This window comes from Lytechinus variegatus, chromosome 14, assembly GCF_018143015.1.
Source record: "Lytechinus variegatus isolate NC3 chromosome 14, Lvar_3.0, whole genome shotgun sequence".
NCBI lineage: Eukaryota > Metazoa > Echinodermata > Echinoidea > Temnopleuroida > Toxopneustidae > Lytechinus > Lytechinus variegatus.
The window spans coordinates 21,766,857-21,788,248 of record NC_054753.1 but is presented as its reverse complement, the minus strand read 5'-3'; the positions used below and the strand labels follow the sequence as shown (position 1 = coordinate 21,788,248).

General features: G+C 39.4%; 4 protein-coding genes across 4 annotated transcripts; 3 read left to right on the top strand and 1 right to left on the bottom strand.

The window, feature by feature from the left end:
* Positions 1-3,731: 3,731 nt before the first annotated feature.
* LOC121427193 (adenosine receptor A2a-like) lies at positions 3,732-4,820 on the bottom strand. The gene has a single exon (XM_041623463.1). It carries the CDS (start codon positions 4,815-4,817, stop codon positions 3,870-3,872), a length of 948 nt encoding a protein of 315 aa, XP_041479397.1. The 5' UTR covers positions 4,818-4,820; the 3' UTR covers positions 3,732-3,869.
* Positions 4,821-8,906: 4,086 nt separating this feature from the next.
* Positions 8,907-11,394, top strand: LOC121428090 (melanocortin receptor 5-like). The gene has a single exon (XM_041624674.1). The coding sequence runs from the start codon at positions 9,001-9,003 to the stop codon at positions 9,952-9,954; it is 954 nt and encodes a 317-aa protein (XP_041480608.1). The 5' UTR covers positions 8,907-9,000; the 3' UTR covers positions 9,955-11,394.
* A 3,767-nt stretch (positions 11,395-15,161) lies between these two features.
* LOC121427496 (neuromedin-U receptor 1-like) lies at positions 15,162-16,277 on the top strand. The gene has a single exon (XM_041623918.1). It carries the CDS (start codon positions 15,240-15,242, stop codon positions 16,206-16,208), a length of 969 nt encoding a protein of 322 aa, XP_041479852.1. The 5' UTR covers positions 15,162-15,239; the 3' UTR covers positions 16,209-16,277.
* Positions 16,278-16,441: 164 nt separating this feature from the next.
* Positions 16,442-19,854, top strand: LOC121427268 (neuromedin-U receptor 2-like). Its single transcript, XM_041623604.1, has 2 exons — positions 16,442-17,484; positions 19,461-19,854. Exons 1-2 carry the CDS (start codon positions 16,520-16,522, stop codon positions 19,852-19,854), a joined length of 1,359 nt encoding a protein of 452 aa, XP_041479538.1. The 5' UTR covers positions 16,442-16,519.
* The last annotated feature ends 1,538 nt before the right edge of the window (positions 19,855-21,392 follow it).

Below are 21,392 nucleotides of genomic sequence, written 5' to 3'. Positions count from 1 at the left end.
TTTATGTTTTTAAATAATCCAAATGCAAAGCAGCAGATATTAAGTATTCCATTTGAATTTTAGAGCAGTCTGTAAAGTTTAGCATAATGCAAGTATGTATTTGAATTTGACTGAACTTATTTTGTGATGCTTGTATGATATCATTTGTAGATGAGTATGAAGCTATTTGTGCAATGTTGAAAAGCTATATTAATATTTATTCCTATTCTTAACATGTGATAACTAGGGGTGGACCCAGGGTTTCGTACATAAATGGGCTCAGAAAGAGTAAAGACCACTTGCTCCTCCAAAATATATCTGACAAGTAAAAAAAAAAAAGAAGACCTGCCAACCAGTACCTTTTTTGGCATATTTAGTAAGTTTTTTGCAACCCAAATATAGCAGTATGTTTTTTCTTTAAAAAATATGTTTTGGTAAAAAAAATGTATGGTTATTAGATCAATGTAATTTCACGTAACTTGTTTTTGTTTTCAATCATTTTGTTAAAACCAGGGTGAGATTTACACATGTTTAAATGTTGTTTTTTTTTCATTTCCAAGAGCAGTGCGCATTTTAGCTTGCTTGCAGCTTGAGCGCCGCGATGAGCGAGTGCACCATGCATTTTATTATGAAATACACTTTGGGGGGGAAAATACACTTTTTTTAAATCACATAATACAATTTTTCATTCCCAGAGGTTGGCTGGTCTGAAAAAGTCATCACTCAACAAAGGGGAAGGTCTTTCAACAATAGGCCAGTTTTAAAGTTACCTCACTAGCATGTTCTCTTAAATGACCCTTCCTTTCTATCATTGTGATAGGCGAATTTTGATTAAGCAAGATAGTATGTAAGCATGCCCAGCGTAGCAGTATGGAGAAAGAACCTACAAACTGGTCTATTTGGGGCAAGAGGGGGGGGGGGGTACTTTACTCCTCCCACTCCCCCACCTGGCTCCACTCTTGATGAGACAAGTAATATGCTATCAGAGGGACTTTGCTATTTATGAGAAGAAAAAAAATTGTTAATCCGTATGTGAGAATGTAATTAGTTGGCCATACAAGTATATTTGATGAAACATGCAAAGAAGAAAATTAATCGAAATACAAATCTTGGACATTTCAAGCGAAGATGAATTGGAGAATTCTATGAACAAATTAGATATCTTTCCTGCTTGAATATGTTATCATTTTTTTACATTTTAAACATGATGGCCCGAATTCACAAAGGTGGTTTTGAAAACCCACGGTTGAGTCCATGGTTTATGCAGATTTCTTGTATAAATTACGCTTAGTTTAGCGCTTATCGGGCGCGTATGTAAGAAATGTCCAATGCTGATGCGCGCTTTTGTCACAGTGCGCCAAATTGACGCCTGTTACCATGGTTAAATACGCTATCTTATTCATGAGTCCACTGTTTTTATTCATGAGTCCACTCTTCAAACAGTGGATTCATGAATAAAATAGCGCATCTAACCATGGTTACAGGCGTCAATTTGGCGCACTGTGACAAAAGCGCGCATCAGCATTGGACATTTCTTACATACGCGCCCGATAAGCGCTAAATTAAGCGTAATTTATACAAGAAATCTGCATAAACCATGGACTCAACCGTGGGTTTTCAAAACCACCTTTGTGAATTCGGGCCGATGTGTTATGATTTTTTTAGACATAGGTCGTTTGGTACTTTTTAAGTTTAACTATGGGTAGTCATTATATGTACCAGGGGGGTGTTTCACAAAGATTTAAGTATGACTTAGAGTCGCACTTAAATGCCTAGTTGCGCGCAGTATAAAAGGCATGACATCATTGGTCAGATCATGCCAAGAGGACGCGCACTACTGCGTATTGATCAATAAGACTGCGCGTTGCATATCATGTACGCGTCGACATTTAAGTGCGACCTAAGTCATACTTAAATCTTTGTGAAACACCCCCCTGATGTAATGATGTTAAAGTGATTGGTTAACATTGGTTCGACTTTTAAAAAATCTGAGCTAGAAGGTCACACTTGTAACCCGTGTCTGTAATATGTAACAAAAATGAAGCCCAGAAAAAATTACGTTCGAAAATAATTATTTAGTGCTTCAAAAATTGAAATATCAAGTGACCGGAAACACCATCTTAATTTCATCCTATACACTTATGTGTACTATTTAGCCGTCTATAAGACGCCTATTTACAAAATCGGGGTTTGCCTTGTAGTTTTAGCTTTTCATTCTCAATATTGTTTGTTTTCAGGGTTCATTAGTTCTAATACATGCACTTGTACACATGTTTCATATTGGTTTGAGAATTTTTTAAATCGGTTGCGCACAAAGTTAAGCAATACCTTAAATGATAAGCGCAACAGATTTCTTGATTATTTTACATACATACCTTTTTGTGTTTACAAGAGCAATGCTTTTCAAATTTTCACCATAGTTCAGGCCTTAAACACGCTTTTTATGTTCACAGAAGGGCCCAGTTAAGCTGGGTTTGCTACTTTTTATCACCACTTATTGATATCGTGTGGTATCAGGAGTCTGATATATCTATAAAGATCGTCATAATCAGCTTAAAACTTTTGGCTTTCCATAGTTCAACCACCAGTTGTAGTTACCCTTGAAAAAAAGCAGGAAAGTTGAGTATCATCTATCTGGTTTCACCAGTTCGAAATGTTGGGCAAGAATTGCACAAGTCTTTCTTGAGTCATAATGAAAAGTTTGGATGATTTATGTAATTGTGTTCATAAGCTCAAAGAAGAAGCTTAGTAATTAATCATATGCCAACCATACATTGTGACAAGTCATATTCTGTATTTCTTCTCAGATAGCAGTTAGCAATCAAATATATTTGTGAAGCTCAAACACTATTTTGACATTTATTGTTCTGCAAACTACACCCACGGTAATATAGTTAAAGATGTATGTGGCGCCATCCAATATCGACTGATGAGGGGGTACTATTGTTTACCAGAGTTGATGTTATTACATGCCAAATTAATGATACCTGTCTAATATCAGAATGTCAAATATCAATTCGTAATTGTACTAAATGAACCCATATCACAGAAAAAAAACCTTGTGACCTATAAACGACAAATTTGTATGCGTCTCATCATTTCGTTCACTGTCCACTTTTTTTTAATATGTCAAGTTATTGTGGCGTAGATTACAAGAGAGCTTGCATGATGAAATTCATTTCTCATTGATAATTTAAAAAAGTTTAATAGTGCCAGTTCTAGCGAATTTCGGCCTGTCCGCTACAAAAAATAGATGGCTCACCGTATTGTGAATTGTGAGTCCACCGAATTTTATATCACAATTTGAGAAAATTATAGAGCCAGTGTCTCTCATCACTTCAAATGAGAGTTTATTACCCTTCCAATAATACCTACATAATAGTATTACTATTTAGACGATTATATGCATCGTGTAAGACAATATTACGCGTGTTCTATACAGGATCATTGACTTACATGCTCAGTGAATTGTATACGAATGCATGGTACTCTTATTCTGTTGGGTAAACCGCGGTAAAGTCGAAGATATAGTTCAAATAAGAACCTGGCGCAATTTGAGATTTACGCCGTCTTGCACGTGATCTCATTTTTCAAACTGGAGAATTTAGCGAGTCCATTTCGGATTTTGTTTAAAATTTTCTTCATTGTCTTCCTATCATTTTCTCTCCACACATATAATTTCATTACTACTATAGTCATTAAAATACTAAAGCACGTACTAACAGGCTTCATGAATGGTCCTTATTTCTTGAGAAAAACTCGAAGTTTTGCGAAACTGTTCTTTGACGAGCGGTTCAGCTAGAAAGGGAAAAATCAAAGTACTTGAATTTCTGTTGACATTCGAACTATTATGAGGAATGCGTCGCGAACTCCGAACGAATGAATTCACCTTAGCGAACAAACTTGTTAGATGCATCCCGAAATATTTTGAGGAAGGCTTGGCGAAACTCTCCGTCTCTATGGTGGTATATGAAGGGATTGAGTGCAGCAGCGACAGCCACTTCGAACAGGAAAGCGAGATTCAGATACACCATGAAATCATCATCTGCTATCGCTGTTACCTGTAGACTAAAAAGTAGGATATACGGATACCAAAGGAATACAAGGACAGCGACTATGATCCCGGTTGTCTTGGCCGCTTTGAGCCTGCGCCCGATCTCTTCCCGTTCAACGCGGTTGTTCTGACCGCTTCTTAATTCATTTTCTATCGCTCTTGCTTGCTTGACAGCGATGCGCATAATGTGGAGATTTGAAGCGACCAACATCAGCAGTGTTAAGATTAGGAAAGTGACGATGAACCACGTGTGGATTACGAACCCAGGGTTGAGGCGCTGCGCTCTTGCACAGCCGACAGCTTTCGGAATTCCACAGACTTCTAAGTAACTGCGGAATGCCGCATCACTCAAGCTGATTGTCCAAATGGATGCTACTCCGTAGCTCACGCGTTTTTTAGTCACTAACATGGGGTATCGAAGCGGTTTTGTTACGGCCATATACCGATCTACCGTCAACGCAACAATGTGAAGCATTGCACTTCCAGATGAAATGACAAGTGGCATCCGTAGCAATTGTGCCGTAGAAGGAAACCACACGTACATCCCGAAAGCCATTGGATATGAATCCAGCGCAACAGCCACGCTTGTGACCATATCATTCACTGCCAGACTTGACAATATGAAGTTTGTCGGAGTTCGGAGATTGTAGTTCTTGTAAACGGCCATCACGACAAACAAGTTTCCAATTAATACGAATGGTGCGAGTACGGCAGAAACTGTTAACATCAACGCAAAGGAAATTCCATTTTCCTGCGAGTATTGGTTGTTGGTGAAATTCATCATGTCTAACTCAATGTTTTTACCATCTGACTTAAATCTAAGCTCAGATAATTCTTGTTATTTTGCGAATGGTACTCGTATTAAGCCAAATCAACTTTGCGAAAGACCGTTACGATCTTCATCTGCGGATTTCATCGTTCTGATAGCATAAAGGAAGGTCCACCTATTTTCGTTTTAAATTGACACTTTTTTTAAACACGCCGGCAGACTCGCGATATAATCAGGACCTACAGTAGTTCCTGCAGAAACTAGCATTGTTGGTCTTAAACGAGAGTGTCCTGCCGCTGCAAAAATCTGTCGGTACTCTGCATTTTGTTATTTGATTATTTTCGAATGTTAATTCTCTCACAAAAAGCAAGCCAATTTAATGATCACTGGTGGACGTTTTTTTTCGTCAGACTCATCCTTTGGAACAAAAATAGTGTATTCGTCTTTGACGCGTCTTTCACATATTTCTCGCTACCGGTACTCAGACGATTAATGATGTTTCACCTGTCAGAAATATTTGATATTGGCCTATTAATGGATTCATTAAGTAGGGCCTAATTGACAGATTTCAATCCATGCCACGATACATTCAAGATGAAACACAATATGCTTCGTATACTCTCACCGTATAAATCACAAAAGCTGGAAGTTGATCTTTGAGCTTGTGTGTGCAAAATTGAAGCGTGTAGAACCAGAAATAATTCAAACATTAATTATGTTGTGATGTATATTATCATTCCTTTTGCGTTGCTTCTCTTTTCATTTCTTTACTTCACCCACATTCGATCTCTGTTTTCTCCTTATATTTTACTTCTTTCTTTTCGCTCTTTCATGGTCTCTTTCATCCCCTCTCTTCATATAGCTTTCAGCCGTATTTCATTTCACCCGTTTTGAATTCTTTGCCCTTACGGGTAAATTATTTGCCAATCCCTTTTCATGTTGTATCGTATTAGATATCTATTTCTATTTCCTTCAATGTTCAATGTCTGATTTAAAAATTATTAGTGTTTGCTTAATATATTATATTACTGTGTATGTCCTGCCAGTGCTGAGGACAAATGTCTATGTTTAAAATTGGGATCAATTAATGAATCTGAAATTGAGAAGATCTCGAGCTGGGTAATTACTTATCTGATAATTGACAATGCACCATGTCTACATCTTATGGAGATAACAAACGAATACGCGATTTCCATGCATGTTTTAAAGCAAATGTACCACCAAATCAAAGTACACAATATCCTTATATACGAAATCGACTATTCAAGTATTTGGGCGTTAAAATACACACCCACACACACACCCACACACACACACACATATATATATATATATATAAAATATAAAGTGCGTCCCACAAAAAACGACGAAACCGAAATTTAGCGATGATTTATCATAACTTAATCATAAATACAATAGACAAATGATCTATCAATGTAAAGCTTAAAATCTCCTCTTCCATCTGATATTACTTAGATTATTTCTCATTCACGCATGAGTGAGCAAGAACAATTTGAAGAAAGGATACCAAGAAGTCATATGGCGGGGGGAGGGTATCTGAATTTCAGAAGGAAAATCTCATGCCTAAAAGTTCAATATCTGCCCTTTTATTTGATACCTTAATCACAAAAAATGGTCAGAAGTAAAAGTGTTATGTTCCTTCGAAACAATACCTGTATTTCCATAATTTCATTAAAGGACAAGTCCACCCCAACAAAAACTTGATTTGAATAAAAAGAGAAAAATTCAACAAGCATAACGCTGAAAATTTCATCAAAATCGGATGTAAAATAAGAAAGTTATGACATTTTAAAATTTCGCTTCATTTCGCAAAACAGTTATATGCACATCTCGGTCGGTATGCAAATGAGGGAACTGATGACATCACTCACTATTTCTTTTGTATTTTATTATAATATGAAATATTTTGATTTTCTCATTGTTATGTGAAATGAAGTTTGATTCCTTCCTGAACACGTGGAATTCCATTATTTTAACATTTTGTGCTTCAGGCAAGAAGGTCCTAATCATCAAATTCGTAAAAATTAAATTATTGTATAATTTAAACAAAAACAAAAGAAATAGTGACATCATCGACTCTCTCATTTGGATGTAACTGGCTCGTTCATAAAACTATCTTGTTAAAAATAAGCGAAACTTTGAAATGTCATAACTTTCTTATTTTAGATCCGATTTTTATGAAATTTTCAGCATTGTGCTTGTCTGATTCTTTTATATTGATTCAAATCAACATTTTCTGAGGTGGACTTGACCTTTAAATAAACGTGTGTTCACCAGTTTCCCAGAAAAGCTATCGCACGGTTAACAAAATACTTAATGCATGGCTGATCGTCAACAAAACGGGTGTCGAGTGAATTCGAACGCAAGTCTGTAAAACCTCTTCATTTTATGAAATTATTGAAACTCAAGTCTTATTTCAAATAACCAGAATTTTGTTATAACTATTTTGTGTAATTGAGGTATCAAATTAAAGAGCAGATATTGAACTTTATGAAAATGTTGTTTTATTTTGAACTCCAGATACAGCCCGCCGAATGACTATTTGGTATCCCCTCTTCAAATTGATTTTGCTCATTCATGCGTGAATAAGAAATAATCTAAGTAAATTCTGATGAAAGAGGAGATTCTAAGATTTACAATGGTAGGTCATTTGTCTATTGCATTTGTGATTGAGTTATGATAAATCATCAATAAATCACGGTTTCGTTTTTTGTGGGACGCACTGTGTGTATATATATATACACACACACACACGCACAAGCACACAACATACACATATCACGCACCCACACATAATGTACATACATGTACATGAGCATAATTCAGAGTTCCATCCATGATTATTCACACATTGGTAAAATGTCAATTTTCCGTTGGGTCATGCATGCTAAACATACAGGGGTGCAGAATTTTCCATCGGGAATAGATGGGATCATATGTAGCGAAGAAAAAGCGAGACAGAGAGATTGGCAAGAAAGAAAAGAAGAGAAAGCGGGTGAAACGTATCTGACATAAGTAGTCAGATTAAAATCTCATCCGATATGAATGGTTCATCATTTTAATTGGTTGTTTGATTGACTTAATCTTGACATATACAAATTCGACAAGGACAGTGTCTAGATTGTTCATCCTTCATCACGAACTCGGTAATAAAGATTGATTCTGCTGAGTGCACTTGTCACGCCATTACCAGTAGGAGCTAACCCATGCATTGTTTTCTATGCCATTCTTCCGAATGCATCCGGGAGGCTCCTTGTAAGAACCGGGTGATCCTTGCTGATACCGGCTTTATCCGGGGTCAAATGTTTGTATTGTTTGCGTACATGAACAATAGTCCGTATTCATAACCAAGCACGAGCATGCTCCAGATGCTGCAAAAAGGGACGAAAGTTCATTCTCGTAAGATATATCCCAGTACAGAATGTGAGCAACCGTGAAGGTCCGTGTAAAGACCCAGTAACATCCGTGATCATCCGGGTATTCCGTGTTGGCTCCGGGAGCATATCAAACAGGATCGATATTGCTACCTTGCCTATCCTTGTAGACTCCGTACTTTTCCGTACATATCCGTGTTAATAACCAGTTAACTCCGTACTCACTCCGGGAATGCTAGGAACATACAAATTTGGCACCCCGGATCATCACGGACTGAGATCCGTGATGATCCGTGTTGCATCCGTGAAGGTGTAAAAGGGGCTTTTGAAATGTATTCTAAATCGTAATGTTGTCTATCATTCTATACATGACAGATGTGCTAAACTTGAAAGGATCTCCTTGTACAGTCTCAATTATTGACATTTTCGTATTCAATGTGAACTTCCTATAGGAGAGTGGTAAATGTTGGACAATAGATTTCTAATGACATGTAAAGCAGCGTACCTTCGAGAGCAAGCAAGCCATGTTATGCACAGACAGACGATCTTTACAGAACGCCAATGCATCAACACAACTAAAACTGTTACTGCATCTCCTCTAGACATAATTATTCTCATTCTGGTATTGGTATCAGTTTATCTGGTAAAGAATACCCTGCCATTAAAGAAACACCATAGTAATCCTAAAACTAAGTTTATCGTGTTATCACTCTGCAATGGATATTGATGTCATAGTTTGACATCAGATGCAGGAAAGTCCGTAGGGTTCTTTACTATTGAATTCCGTAACGGATGTCTTTACCATGGGCGAAATTGTGGACCAAGCTATTTTCGTTAATCACCGGTTTGCTGGCAAAATACTTATGGCGTGTATTTCTCCACTTTTCCCTATCATCATTGTCAGCAACGCATTGTTGATTCTGATAGTTTACAGAAATCACAGCCTCCGTACACCGACGAATATCATCGTTGCGAGTCTTGCCTTTTCAAATCTCGTCGATGCCCTTGTCGGACTTCCGCTGAATATATATGGAGTTGTATTTAAGATGGAAGAGGCGTGTACAGGAGATGAAGATACTTGGTATTATTTACCCCTGCAAATAATAGCAGGTGTTTCGTTTTGCCACATCGTAGCGTTGACTGCTGATCGATACATAGCTGTTACAAAACCGTTACGTTATGTTCAGATAGTGACGCTAAGGCGCATTGCAATCGTACTGGGATCTCTCTGGATTCTGAGTACGTTGCTGAACAGCGTTCGATATATTGCCTTCGAACTTCAAACAAACTCGACCATCCTGGATCGCAATGAAACAATATGTGGTATGCCCTATTCTGGATCAATGTCTTTAACCTTCGGATGGCTACTCTTAAGCGTGGTCGTGGTCTTAATTGTTGCTTTACCTGTCATCAATACTTTGCTACTTCGAATTGCAATGAGGCAAGCACGAAAAATTGCAGTTCAGAGAGTGGTGATAGGTTTTCACCAAGATCAACCTCCTCCTCAAGATGACCGGTTAAAGGCATTTAAAACAATATCGCTTGCCGTTTCACTCTTCGTCATCTTCTGGTTTCCCTTTCCCTTGTATCTCGTTCTGCGGCTTACAACGTACTTGTCACCTCTAACATTTTCAGTATATTGTAATTGTTTTCTTGTGTGGCATACGATCAGTTTGATTGTAAACCCCTTATTATATGGTTTCAGGGATCGGGATTTTCGGAAAGGCTTTCAAAATATTTTTCGTCAATGTAGGTAACAGTAGTAAGAATCCATTCGCACACACTCGACCATGCATCACATCGGGTTAAGCGTCTGGTCGGGCAATCTCGTGACCCGCACATTGCAGAAAAGAGCTCCCCGGCTAAATTCCAGAGTGCTGGATGATGTTCAACCGACACTTTGTGAAAATTATCAGTCTCATATGCGAATATTGGGGTTTAATTTACCCGATGTTATTTTTATAATTGTAAGTCAAATATACAAATGGTCGGGTAAACTGGACCATACCCTTGGAGAATTTAGGTGGCCCATTTTCGAATGGTCGGGTTACGCGATTGCTCGACCAGAAGTGATAACTCGATGTGATGGCACAAGCCGGCACTCGAAATTATTTCGTTGTATGAGCTTATTTTATAAATATATTGCAAAAAACATTTCGTGTATCCATGTCTGGTGTTCCTGCAAGATACCGACTTTGATGACAAGCATACTTTGATCGTTTGCAGCAAAACCTGCCAATACCCTGCATTGCTGTTACTTGAATAACTAACTTGATTTGACGAACATTGCGTCTTAATAACTAGCAAGCCAATTTGATGATCACCGATTAACGATTTTTCGTCAGACCCATCCTTTGGAACAAAAGAGGGTATTCGTTTTTGATGCGACTATCACACATTTCTCGTACCGTAACTATGATTATAAATGATGTTGAACCTGCCAGCGAGTCTTTGATTAAGTCCTATTAACATGATTAATGGATTAAGTAGGGCGTAATTGACAGATATACAATACGAGATGAAACACAATATTTTCTCGTCATCTCACCCTAAATCACAAAAGCTGATATTTGAGCTTGTGTTTGTTAAAACTGGAGCGCGCTTGAACTAGAAAATTGCGAACTGTTAGTCGTCATGCCATCAAAGTAAATTACTAAAACTGATAATAAAATTGCCCGATGTGTGAAAGCAGCATGAGACTTTTCTGGAATACTCTTTCATCGCATTACCCTTAGAAAAGTTAAATAAATGAATGTAATTTCTTTGACAATTCTTATATATAAAACATTACAAAATATAAAGGACTCAAAACTGGCGTTACAGCCGATACAGTACGCATTATACAACTCCTTTCTTCCTTTTTATTTTTAGTTATGTGGTTGCGTTCACCTTGCATCATTATTTATAAATTGATAAAAAAAAATGTTCATGCCAATTTTATGATCATTCATGTATGATAAAAAATTTAGGCGTTTAGACTGCTCCCCTCATGGATAGCTTGGATCGTGAGGAGGTGAAAAGAAAGAGAGAAAGGGAGGAGACAGGCAAATGGGAAAAAGAGAGAACCCGGGTGACATAAAGACCCCGGACCATCCTGGATCTGATCCGGGGAGAGATCCGTGTTGGCGCCTTGGGCATCCTTGGAGGTCCGGGGTGGTCCGTGTTGGTCCTTTAACGTCCGGGAGGCCAACACGGCAGTTTTTTTTACTGTCAAAAACATCCGGCGTCATCCGTGAACTGCCGGGTTGGCAAAGCCATCCGGGATGGTCCGTGTAGCTGCCGTTGGTCCGTGTGGCTGCCGTGTAGGTCCGTGTGGCTGCCTGGAGTATCCTTGGTAGTCCGTGTTCTTTTTTCCCATCAAATCTTTACAACGCTATTTACTTTATGAACTTTTCAGTAGTTGCTAAACATTTGACACAAACATGCTAACTTATTTATGATTCAATGGATGATTAAATGATTCAGGATAATTATTTTCTTACGCTTTGGAGATTGGCCCCAACCAAATATTTGTAAACTAAGTGCATGTATGAATAATTCTTTGTCTCTTTTTTCTTCTAATATTTTCCCACTTTGTCTGTTATTATTATGTAACATTCATTTTTTTTAAATTAATGTTATGTACCTGTTACACCGAAATTGTATATTAAGTATTATACTACTGCCCTGCTTTGACAGTTATGCGTCATGATTTAGGCCTATATATCTTAATTTTTATTATGTTTTCTATTGACTTTGTAAATTTCTTTCCTTTATTGTGATTTCAATAAAGTGATATCAAATTAAATCGAAATTAAATTTGTCGTTCAAGATTTAAAGTACTTATCAACTACTGTTAAAACAGTAAACTGTGTTGTATAAAAAAAAACAGCGTTTTTACCGGCTAAGGAAGTTTTGAGTTTTGATATCTTTTTTAAAAAACAGCATAATATAATGTTGCGACAAAGATGAGAAAAAATACATAAATGAATAAATAAATGAAATAATATCAGCTCATTATTATGAGCAGATTTTCATTTGCCGTGCTGGTCAATATAGCTGCCGCGTTGGTCCTTGAGATGACGTGTTGGTCCGTGTAGCTGACGTGTTGGTCCGTGTAGCTGACGTGTTGGTCCGTGTTAGCTGACGTGTTGGTCCGTGTTAGCTGACGTGTTGGTCCGTGTTGCTGACGTGAAGGTCCGTGTTGCTGACGTGTTGGTCCTTGTAGCTGTTGTTTTGGTCCGTGTTGCTGACGTGTAGGTCCGTGTTGACGACGTGCTCTGCCGAACTGGTCCGGGTAGATCCGTGTGAAGATGCTGTGTTTACAGTCATCAACGCTAAATCCGGGGGCAAAACGATCCCGGACCTCCCCGGATCATGCCGGCATTTCCATGTTGATCCGTGAGGATCCGTGTCTATATGTGACTGGGGCTTTAAGCGGTCACTTTAGAATCCGATTCCAATAAGAATCGGCCATCGTTTTAATTGATCGTTTGGTTGACTTATTATTGCCATGATTTCCTAAATGGACAGGGGCAACGTCTAAACTGTCGATTCTTCATCACGAACTTGGTAATAAATAATTGATGCTGCGAAGAGCACCGGTCACGCCATTATTAGTATTGTCCCAATTTGACTTTTGATTTTTTGTTTAGTGATTAGTCAGAGTAGAATCCTATTCCGATAAAAATCGTCCATCGTTGGTTATTTGATTGGCTTAATTTACCTTACAATTATGTAAATAATCGCCAGAGACAACGCCTGACTGACAATTTCTTCATCAAGAACTTGGTAATAATGAATGGTTCTGTTGTGTGCATTTGTCACGCCATTACCAGTAGGAGTGAGTTAATACTTATATTAGTTGGTATCTATACCATTCTTCTCCCGTTTACCGCTGATCAGGTACTGCGATTCTTTGGTTCTTTTTGGCCTTGTCTCAGTTTCATATCAAGCGTGGTATATTTACTTCATCTAGACCTATTGCTATTGCTATGATCTAGCAGCTTGAAATGGAAAAGCCTGCATGGCTTTAGAATTTATTTGAAACAACCAAACACAAGCAGACTTGGATATTTCCTGACATAATTTGTCAACATCAAATGCTAGAGATTAAAATCGTTATAAAGCAGACTGTGTACAACGTGACAATTTTGCAATGACCCCGGCCAGATTTGGACATTCTTCTCATCGGTTGCTTGATAAATTTATTCTTGACCGTAAAGTTGAATTTACCAATCTACAAATGCCAGATATGTTGAACTTTGGGCGATCTGTGTAGGGTCATTGGTCGATTTTTGCGTGTTCAAAATGAACTTCTTAGAGGAGAGTGGCAAATAGGACTGTTTGATTTCTAATGACAAGTAACGCAGTGTGATTTGAAGATCAAGCCATGTACGGCGCAGGCGGCATCTGCACGACCAGGGTTGGATTTCCGTCAGACATGCTCTCATAATAACAGGGCCCGCTGGGAGAACAGTTTTCGGAACTGAAGTGGCTACCCTGGGTAAATATGCCGCTATCATTATTATTATTGTTATTATTATTATTGTTATTATTATTATTATTCTGGCACTGGCTTCAGTAAATGGTATACCCTTCAATTAAAGAAATACTTCAAAGAGATTACCGGAATCCTCAATCTGACAAGTTAATCATGTTCTAATTCTGCAATGAATATTCATGTTTTGGCGTAGTAGGAGCAAGGTCAGATGCAGGACGTCCATTAAAGTTTTCACCACGACCACTGTAACAGCTAGGCATTACAGGCATCCGTCATCACAATGAGCGAAGTTTTGGACCCAGCTTTTTTCGTTAATCACCAGTTTGCTGGCAAAATACTCATGGAGTGTATTTTTCCACTTTTCCCTATCATCATCGTCAGCGACGCACTGTTGATTCTGATAATGTACAGAAATCACCGCCTCCGTACACCGACGAATGTCATCGTTGCGAGTCTTGCCTTTTCAAATCTCGTGGATGCCCTTATTGGACTTCCGCGTTATACATACGGAGTTGTATTCAAGATAGAAGAAGCATGCACAGCTGATGGAGATACTTTTTATTATTTACCCCTGCAAATAACTGCAGGTGTTTCGTTTTTGCACATTGTAGCGTTGACTGCTGATCGATGCATAGCTGTTACAAAACCGTTACGCTATGTTCAGATAGTGACGATTAAACGCATTGCAATCGTATTGGGATCTTTCTGGATTCTTAGTGCGTTGCTTAACAACGTTCGATTTATTGACTTATTCAAAGACCTTCAAACAAACACAACGATCCCGGATCACAATACAACAATATGCGGAATGCTCTATTCTGGATCAACGACTTTAACCTTCGGATGGATAGTTTTATGTGTAATCGTGGTCTTGATGGTCGTGTTACCTGTTACCAATATTTCATTACTTCGAATCGCGATGAAGCAAGCGAGAAAAATTGCGATTCAGAGAGAGGTGATGCGTGTCCAGCAAAATCAACCACCTCCTCAAGATGACCGGTTGAAAGCATTTAAAACGATTTTACTTATCGTGTCACTCTTCATCATCTTCTCGTTTCCCTTTCCTCTGTATCTCGTTTTGCGACTTACAACGTACGTGTCACCTCTAACATTCATGGTGTTTACTCATTTCTTTCTTGTTTGGCATACGATCGGTTTGATTGTTCACCCCTTATTGTATGGTTTTAGGGATCAGGCTTTTCGAATGGGCTTTCAAAATATCTTGCGTCAATGTAGGGCAACGCAGTAAGGATCCATTTGTGCGCACTTGAGGCTTATTGTGTCATCGCGTCCGGTCGGGCAGTCGCGTATAACCCGACCTTTGCAGCAAAGACATGCTCTCATTCTGGCACTGGCTTCAGTAAATGGTATACCTTTCAATTAAAGAAATACTGTAAAGAGATTACCGGAATTCTCTATCTGACAAGTTAATCATGTTCTAATTCTGCAATGAATATTCGCGTCTTGGCGTGGTAGGAGCAAGGTCAGATGCAGGACGTCCATTAAAGTTTTCACCACGACCACTGTAACAGCTAGGCATTACAGGCATCCGTCATCACAATGAGCGAAGTTTTGGACCCAGCTTTTTTCGTTAATCACCAGTTTGCTGGCAAAATACTCATGGCGTGTATTTCTCCACTTTTCCCTATCATCATCGTCAGCAACGCACTGTTGATTCTGATAGTGTACAGAAATCACCGCCTCCGTACACCGACGAATGCCATCGTTGCGAGTCTTGCCTTTTCAAATCTCGTGGATGCCCTTATTGGACTTCCGCTTTATACATACGGAGTTGTATTCAAGATAGAAGAAGCATGCACAGCTGATGGAGATACTTTGTATCATTTACCCCTGCAAATAACTGCAGGTGTTTCGTTTTTGCACATTGTAGCGTTGACTGCTGATCGATGCATAGCTGTTACAAAACCGTTACGCTATGTTCAGATAGTGACGCTTAAACGCATTGCAATCGTATTGGGATCTTTCTGGATTCTTAGTGCGTTGCTTAACAACGTTCGATTTATTGACTTATTCAAAGACCTTCAAACAAACACAACGATCCCGGATCACAATACAACAATATGCGGAATGCCCTATTCTGGATCAACGACTTTAACCTTCGGATGGATAGTTTTATGTGTAATCGTGGTCTTGATGGTCGTGTTACCTGTTACCAATATTTCATTACTTCGAATCGCGATGAAGCAAGCGAGAAAAATTGCGATTCAGAGAGAGGTGATGCGTGTCCAGCAAAATCAACCACCTCCTCAAGATGACCGGTTGAAAGCATTTAAAACGATTTTACTTATCGTGTCACTCTTCATCATCTTCTCGTTTCCCTTTCCTCTGTATCTCGTTTTGCGGCTTACAACGTACGTGTCACCTCTAACATTCATGGTGTGTACTCATTTCTTTCTTGTTTGGCATACGATCGGTTTGATTGTTCACCCCTTACTATATGGTTTCAGGGATCGGGCTTTTCGAATAGGCTTTCAAAATATCTTGCGTCAATGTAGGGCAACGCAGTAAGGATCCATTTGTGCGCACTTGAGGCTTATTGTGTCATCGCGTCCGGTCGGGCAGTCGCGTATAACCCGACCTTTGCAGCAAAGACATGCTCTCATTCTGGCACTGGCTTCAGTAAATGGTATACCTTTCAATTAAAGAAATACTGTAAAGAGATTACCGGAATTCTCTATCTGACAAGTTAATCATGTTCTAATTCTGCAATGAATATTCGCGTCTTGGCGTGGTAGGAGCAAGGTCAGATGCAGGACGTCCATTAAAGTTTTCACCACGACCACTGTAACAGCTAGGCATTACAGGCATCCGTCATCACAATGAGCGAAGTTTTGGACCCAGCTTTTTTCGTTAATCACCAGTTTGCTGGCAAAATACTCATGGCGTGTATTTCTCCACTTTTCCCTATCATCATCGTCAGCAACGCACTGTTGATTCTGATAGTGTACAGAAATCACCGCCTCCGTACACCGACGAATGCCATCGTTGCGAGTCTTGCCTTTTCAAATCTCGTGGATGCCCTTATTGGACTTCCGCTTTATACATACGGAGTTGTATTCAAGATAGAAGAAGCATGCACAGCTGATGGAGATACTTTGTATCATTTACCCCTGCAAATAACTGCAGGTGTTTCGTTTTTGCACATTGTAGCGTTGACTGCTGATCGATGCATAGCTGTTACAAAACCGTTACGCTATGTTCAGATAGTGACGCTTAAACGCATTGCAATCGTATTGGGATCTTTCTGGATTCTTAGTGCGTTGCTTAACAACGTTCGATTTATTGACTTATTCAAAGACCTTCAAACAAACACAACGATCCCGGATCACAATACAACAATATGCGGAATGCCCTATTCTGGATCAACGACTTTAACCTTCGGATGGATAGTTTTATGTGTAATCGTGGTCTTGATGGTCGTGTTACCTGTTACCAATATTTCATTACTTCGAATCGCGATGAAGCAAGCGAGAAAAATTGCGATTCAGAGAGAGGTGATGCGTGTCCAGCAAAATCAACCACCTCCTCAAGATGACCGGTTGAAAGCATTTAAAACGATTTTACTTATCGTGTCACTCTTCATCATCTTCTCGTTTCCCTTTCCTCTGTATCTCGTTTTGCGGCTTACAACGTACGTGTCACCTCTAACATTCATGGTGTTTACTCATTTCTTTCTTGTTTGGCATATGATCGGTTTGATTGTTCACCCCTTACTATATGGTTTCAGGGATCGGGCTTTTCGAATAGGCTTTCAAAATATCTTGCGTCAATGTAGGGCAACGCAGTTAGGATCCATTTGTGCGCACTTGAGGCTTATTGTTTCATCACATCGCGTCCGGTCGGGCAGTCGCGCATGACCCGACCTTTGCAGCAAAGGGCTCCCTAAAATCCCTCAGGACAATATTCCAATTGAAACCCATTGAACTCCCAGTTCAATTTTAATTTGGTTTCAGTTAGGATTCAATTCGTGTCATTGGGTTTCAGTCGGTCCAATAGGTCCAAATTAGATACCAATTGAGGTCCAATTGTAGTCAATTGGTCTCAACTGGCCTCATTAGAATTCAGTAGGGGACCAAGTGAACACCCAATGATGTCTAATGAGGTCAATTGGTCCCAATGTGTGTTCAATGGGTCTTCAATTGGTCCCCAGTGGAATGGGACCCTGCAAATGCTCAATTAGTTTCTGACCGTTTTAATTGGACCAACTGGGCCACTTGGTCCCCGAATGGGTTTTAGTTGGGACCAATAGCCACGTGGATTCAACTGGGAAAATAATCAATAATTGGTTTCAATTGGGACAACTAACCAATTGGTATTCAATTGGGAACTTGTGATCAGCTTATTTGCATAATATATATGCATAAATACAATTTTGTTTTGCAATACACTATTAATCATTTACCATTGTCCAGTGATTCATTAGTTTCAGAAACAAGTAAAGAATGAGTAACTATGAAATGGTATTCACTCGTAAATGGAAATGCCCCGGCCCCAGCCACTCCCCCGGAATTTGAAATTTAATCCCCAATTTCGGGGGGAAACAACCCCCCCCCCCGGTTTTACTTTCCCCCGAAATGCATGATATATGTAACTCGACCCAAAAAATGGTGGGGTGTGCCGCAGACGAGACAAAAATCGGGGGCCTCGGAGCGGGCTTATTCTAAACAGGAGGGTCCTCGGAACGGGCTTCGGAACTCAAATGTTTGTGAAAACGGGGGTCCTTGGAGCGGAACGCCAGCGTGTGAGCGTGTATATGTATCCCTATGGAACGGTCATGCAGCTAGCGCGGCCTCCGCCAGGTGAGCTATGTGGCCGCTTTTCACCAAAATTGCGGCCCATTAATGTAGCAGATCAATGCGATCGGAACGGCCTTCATGTCCTTATGTCCTTCACATTGTCGCTTATGTAGGAGGAGCCAAAAAAAAATCAGGATCGTTTACAGACACACCTTGCTGTGCAGATATCATTGCATGCGAAATTGTTTAGCTGCATGGAGGGGTGAATATGACCAACGAATTTAATTGCCAGCAATCTACGAATAATCCACGTTAGACGCAATATCAATTCGATGGATTGTAATGATATATACATTTGGCAGCAAAATTATTCAACCCCCTCACATTTTGGACATTCTGGTGAATTGAATAATGATGCAACTGCAGATTGTTACTGAATCATTATTTTTAGTAATCACAAGATAGTTAATTACAATTGAAAATCAGAGAAAAAATCCAGACTTAATTCCTAGTCTATTGTAAATTGCAGTTTTCACATAAAAAGCAGGTAGTAAAATTATTCAACACCCTATAAGTAAACAGGGATGAATGCATTAATAATGACAAATGACAAGACACGTGCATATTATATTAGAGGTGAATTCAATACAGTAAAGCTGTAGGAGGACTTGGCTAAAGGGGCACTGAGGTTTCTGTGGACACAGTGCACAGCACACTTCATGCTGAAGGCCTGAGGGCAAGAACCCCTAGACGCACACCACTTCTGAAGCCACTTCACAAGAAAGGTCGCCTCCAGTTTGCTAGAACCAACCTGACAAAGCCACAGAAGTTCTGGGACAATGTTCTCTAGACTGATGAAACCAGGCTGGAGCTCTTTGGTCCTATGGATCAAGAATACGTGTGGCACAGGAAGAAGGAAGCATACAAAGAGAACGCTCTGCCTACCTTGAAGCAAGGGGGAGGGTCTGTGATGATGTGGGGGTGCTTTGCTCTACTGGCACTGGGAATCCCCATTGTATTGAAGGCATCATGGATTCTGTCAGGTACCAGGATATTCTTGCGAAGAATGTCAACCCATCTGTAAAGAAGTTGAAGCTTGGACGTCATTGGACATTCCAGCAGGACAACGACCCCAAGCACAGCTCCAAATCTACAAAGGCTTGGCTGGAAAAGTTAAAGGATGGAAGATCCTTCATTGGCCATCACAGCCTCCAGACCTAAACCCTATCGAGAACTTGTGGTGGGATATGAAGAAAGCTGTTGCAGCACGTAGACCTACCAGCATCGCTGACCTTGAGACCATTGCGCAAGAGGATTGGGCCAAAGTCCACAAGGAGCAATGTGAGAAGCTTGTAAAAGGTTATTCATCTCGTCTGCAGGAGGTCATTGCAACAAATGGATTCCGCACAAAGTACTAACAGACACACCCATCTAGGTTGAATGATGTTACAACTTGTTTGTTGTGCATATAAAGCTTCCAGTTTCAGGTGAAGGATAAATAAAATCAGCATTCACCTCAGAATATATGCACTGGCTTTTAAATTGTTATTATTTGTGTATTCATTTCTTGTGTGTAACTAGGGTGGTCAATAATTTTGCAACATGCTTTTTGTGCACAAATAGCAATTTCGGATAAACTGTGAAGTAAAATATAATTATTTTTCTGTTATTCTATAGCAATTAACTGTCTGCTAACTATTTGAAAGTTTCAGTAACAATGTGCAGTTGCAATGGTATCTATTAAGAAAGAATATCAAAAATAAGAGGGGGTTTAATATTATTGCTGCCAACTGTATACCTAAGCCTTAATTCAGTAAGTTTTTTTTTCTCACTTAATATTTACTCGATTTGTTTGAAGAACCCGGGAAGAAGCGCTTTCTTATCAGTGTCATAAAACACCATGTAGGCCAAGCGCTTCTCATGACATCTCCAGCCCAGCGGCCGGATTCCCGAGGTCAGGCGGGCATGGTGTGATGAGCATTCGTACGTACGTGAAAGCACGGGATTTTCTCATCTCACAACTTGCGAATGGCATGCATGGTGTTGCATGCGTTGATCTCGACTTGCCTTTGTATACACCATGGATCTAGGTCCATGGTATATAACATACATAATGTATTAGCAAGAATTTTGCACACGAGCCGCAGATCTAAGGTTGCCGGACCTAAGGTTGCGAAAAGTGGCTATTAGCGGTTGTAGCAAAGCACCCGGGGTTGATAAAAAAAAATGGGGTCACAAACAATGAATTCGACTCTATTCTGTCATGTTTTGTTTGTTGTTGGTATCCATAGAAACTTTAAGTAACAAACCCCTTAGTAATGGTAGATTTACATCTTTCATGTGTTACGTCGGGACCTGACCTAATATTAATTGGTGTAATGACTATGCTGTATATCCGTTTGTTATAATGTCAGGCCTGTCACAGGATAATGAGATTGTAATTGGTTGTGAGAGCTCAATGTATCTAAGTGCTTACAAATTATCATTATCCATCTTGGATCTAGTCAATCGTGCTCATTTTCATGTTTGCTTTTTATTCCTTTATCCATGGGCTTCATAATGAGGCATCCACTATTTTTGGTTTATTTTCATTTGGTCTAATAATTCGTCCAATTGCCAACTTGTCTGCTATCATTTGGCCTACCGGTATCAGTTCGTCCAATATCCACATGGTCTAATTGCCATTTCGTCAACTCACTATTTCGTTTCATAACGTACCAGTTGGTCCATTAGCCATTTAGTCCATATAGACCTACATACTATATTAGAAAGAGTTTTAATCGGGCAAATGAATGAAAATAAATCGAATATTAGACCAACTGGTAATGAGGAGAAATGGTCATAGACGAACTGGTGAAGAAGTGATGATTGGATCAATGGTTATTGGAACAAATGGTTGTTAGACGAAATGTTGATGTACAGAATACCACTAGATTAAATGCAGGTAGACCATGTT